This window comes from Mustela erminea, chromosome 5, assembly GCF_009829155.1.
Source record: "Mustela erminea isolate mMusErm1 chromosome 5, mMusErm1.Pri, whole genome shotgun sequence".
Taxonomy (NCBI): Eukaryota; Metazoa; Chordata; class Mammalia; order Carnivora; family Mustelidae; genus Mustela; species Mustela erminea.
Genome location: NC_045618.1, coordinates 54,047,695 through 54,049,678, shown reverse-complemented (window position 1 = coordinate 54,049,678; position 1,984 = coordinate 54,047,695). Strand labels below are relative to the sequence as shown.

At 38.2% G+C, this 1,984-nt stretch overlaps 1 protein-coding gene across 1 annotated transcript; it reads right to left on the bottom strand.

Annotated features, from left to right (window-relative positions):
- Positions 1-529: 529 nt before the first annotated feature.
- On the bottom strand, positions 530-1,447 carry LOC116590138 (olfactory receptor 4F4-like). The gene has a single exon (XM_032341787.1). It carries the CDS (start codon positions 1,445-1,447, stop codon positions 530-532), a length of 918 nt encoding a protein of 305 aa, XP_032197678.1.
- Between the last annotated feature and the right edge of the window lie 537 nt (positions 1,448-1,984).

The following is a 1,984-nucleotide window of genomic DNA, read 5'->3' as shown; positions in this document are numbered from 1 at the left end:
CTCTTGATGATGAACTCATGGATTATGGGTTGCTCTAGTGATTGGAGAGGAACTATGAACTATTACAGTGTGAAGAGTTTCTTTTCTAAAACTCTTAAAAGTTAGCTGATAAATATGCTGATCACTAACAATATTTTTTGAGTGAGGTGTGTGGCAGTTGCTTCCTTGATGTTTTTAGCAAAAACGAGTAAAATGTAAAAAAATTATAAATCAGGCTAGTTTCTATCTTTCCCTGTGTTATGCTCAGGACTGCTCAGGTAGTCACAGGAACATACAAATATTGGCAGATTTTTGGCATTGTTCTGAGGGTTAGTGAGATAATATTGGAAAGCATATCAACATGTTATCTGTATCCAAAAATATAAAATGCAAAATTGTCAAAGGATAAATTGAGAGGGTATATGTGAAAGATCTTAGAGTATTACTAGAGGATATGGAAATGGAAGGTAAGATTTTCATGAAGGTTACTAAATAATTCATCAACTTTGCTAGGTCATTGTCTTAGATTAGCCTTACGGTTACAGGAGACCTAAGACTTTTCCTTAGAGTTCGCATTCCATTTTCTCAACCGTTTCATTGCAGTCTTCATGTCCTTGTTCCTCAGTGTGTATATAATTGGGTTCAAGAGAGGAGTGACCACAGAATAAAACACAGCAAGGGATTTATCTAATGACTTGATGGGGAGCGGCCAGGTATAAATGAAGATACATGGTCCAAAAAGCAAAAGAACTACAGTGATGTGAGCAGTCAAAGTGGACAGGGCCTTGGATGACTGGTGTGAAGGGCGTCGTTGGATGGTCACTAGGATAATAACATAGGAGATGATTAGGAAAACAAAAGAACATACAGTGAGCACACCACTGTTAGCAATGACCATGATATCCAACCTATAGGTGTCTGTACAAGCCAGTTTGATAACTGTACGTAGTTCACAATAAAAGCTGTCAACCTCATTGGGACCACAGAAAGGTAATTTCACTGCAAAGGCCAGCTGGCTCACTGAATGGAGGAAACCAGTCCCCCATGCAGCTGCCACAAGCCCAACACATACATTGCCACACAGAATGGTAGTGTAGTGAAGGGGGTTACAAATTGCTATATATCTGTCAAAGGCCATGGCTATGAGGATCACCAACTCACTCCCACCAAAAAAGTGAAGGAGAAATATCTGAGCAAAGCAGTCCTTGAAAGAGATGACTTTGCGTTTACTGAAAAAGTCAGCAATCATCTTGGGGGCTGTGACAGAAGACAGACACAGGTCAGTGAGTGAGAGGTTAGCCAGCAGGAAGTACATGGGGGAGTGAAGGTGGGAGTCGGAGGCCACAGTTATGATAATAAGAAGGTTTCCACACACAATTCCTACATAGAATACAAAAAAGAACACAAATAGGAAAATCTGCAATTCCCGAGAATTGGAGAGTCCCAGAAAAATGAACTCTGTCACCATGGAGTAATTTGTGTCACTTATTGATTCATTCCAAGAAACAGCCTCTGTAGTTACCTTGGAGAATAGAGTAAGAAGGAAGTCAGAATTATTAGACTCCAATTCAAAGTCTCATTTTGTTTTATTCTGCTCACTCACAAAATGACTTTCTGTGGTTTATTACACAAACACTTTCAAAATGCACACAATATAAACCTACAATTTTATCCTACACTCTTTTCTTGATGATGCCTTATAGTCCAGTTATTCAAGTTTACTTAGTATTTCCATTTATGCTAGGCTTATCCTAATAAAATACCTTTGTTCATGTTGCTTTCTCTGCCAGATTAAGTCTGTACCCCCAGCCTACATTTAGCTCCTTTTCCTTGAGCTCCAAAACAGTTTATATTCTGTAACCACTCTCTTAGCTCTTAAGTAAATGCAATATTATATGATATTTACATTTATAGCAGCATTTTATGACATCCATTTTTGAAAAAGTACTCTTAGAGGTTTTGTAGCCCATAATGGTAATTTTATATTTTGGTCATTGGAAACCTC

What these genes read in the sequence shown, in the direction of transcription:
- LOC116590138 (XM_032341787.1), bottom strand. Translation starts at nt 1,447, where the DNA reads ATGGTGACAGAGTTCATTTTTCTGGGACTCTCCAATTCTCGGGAATTG.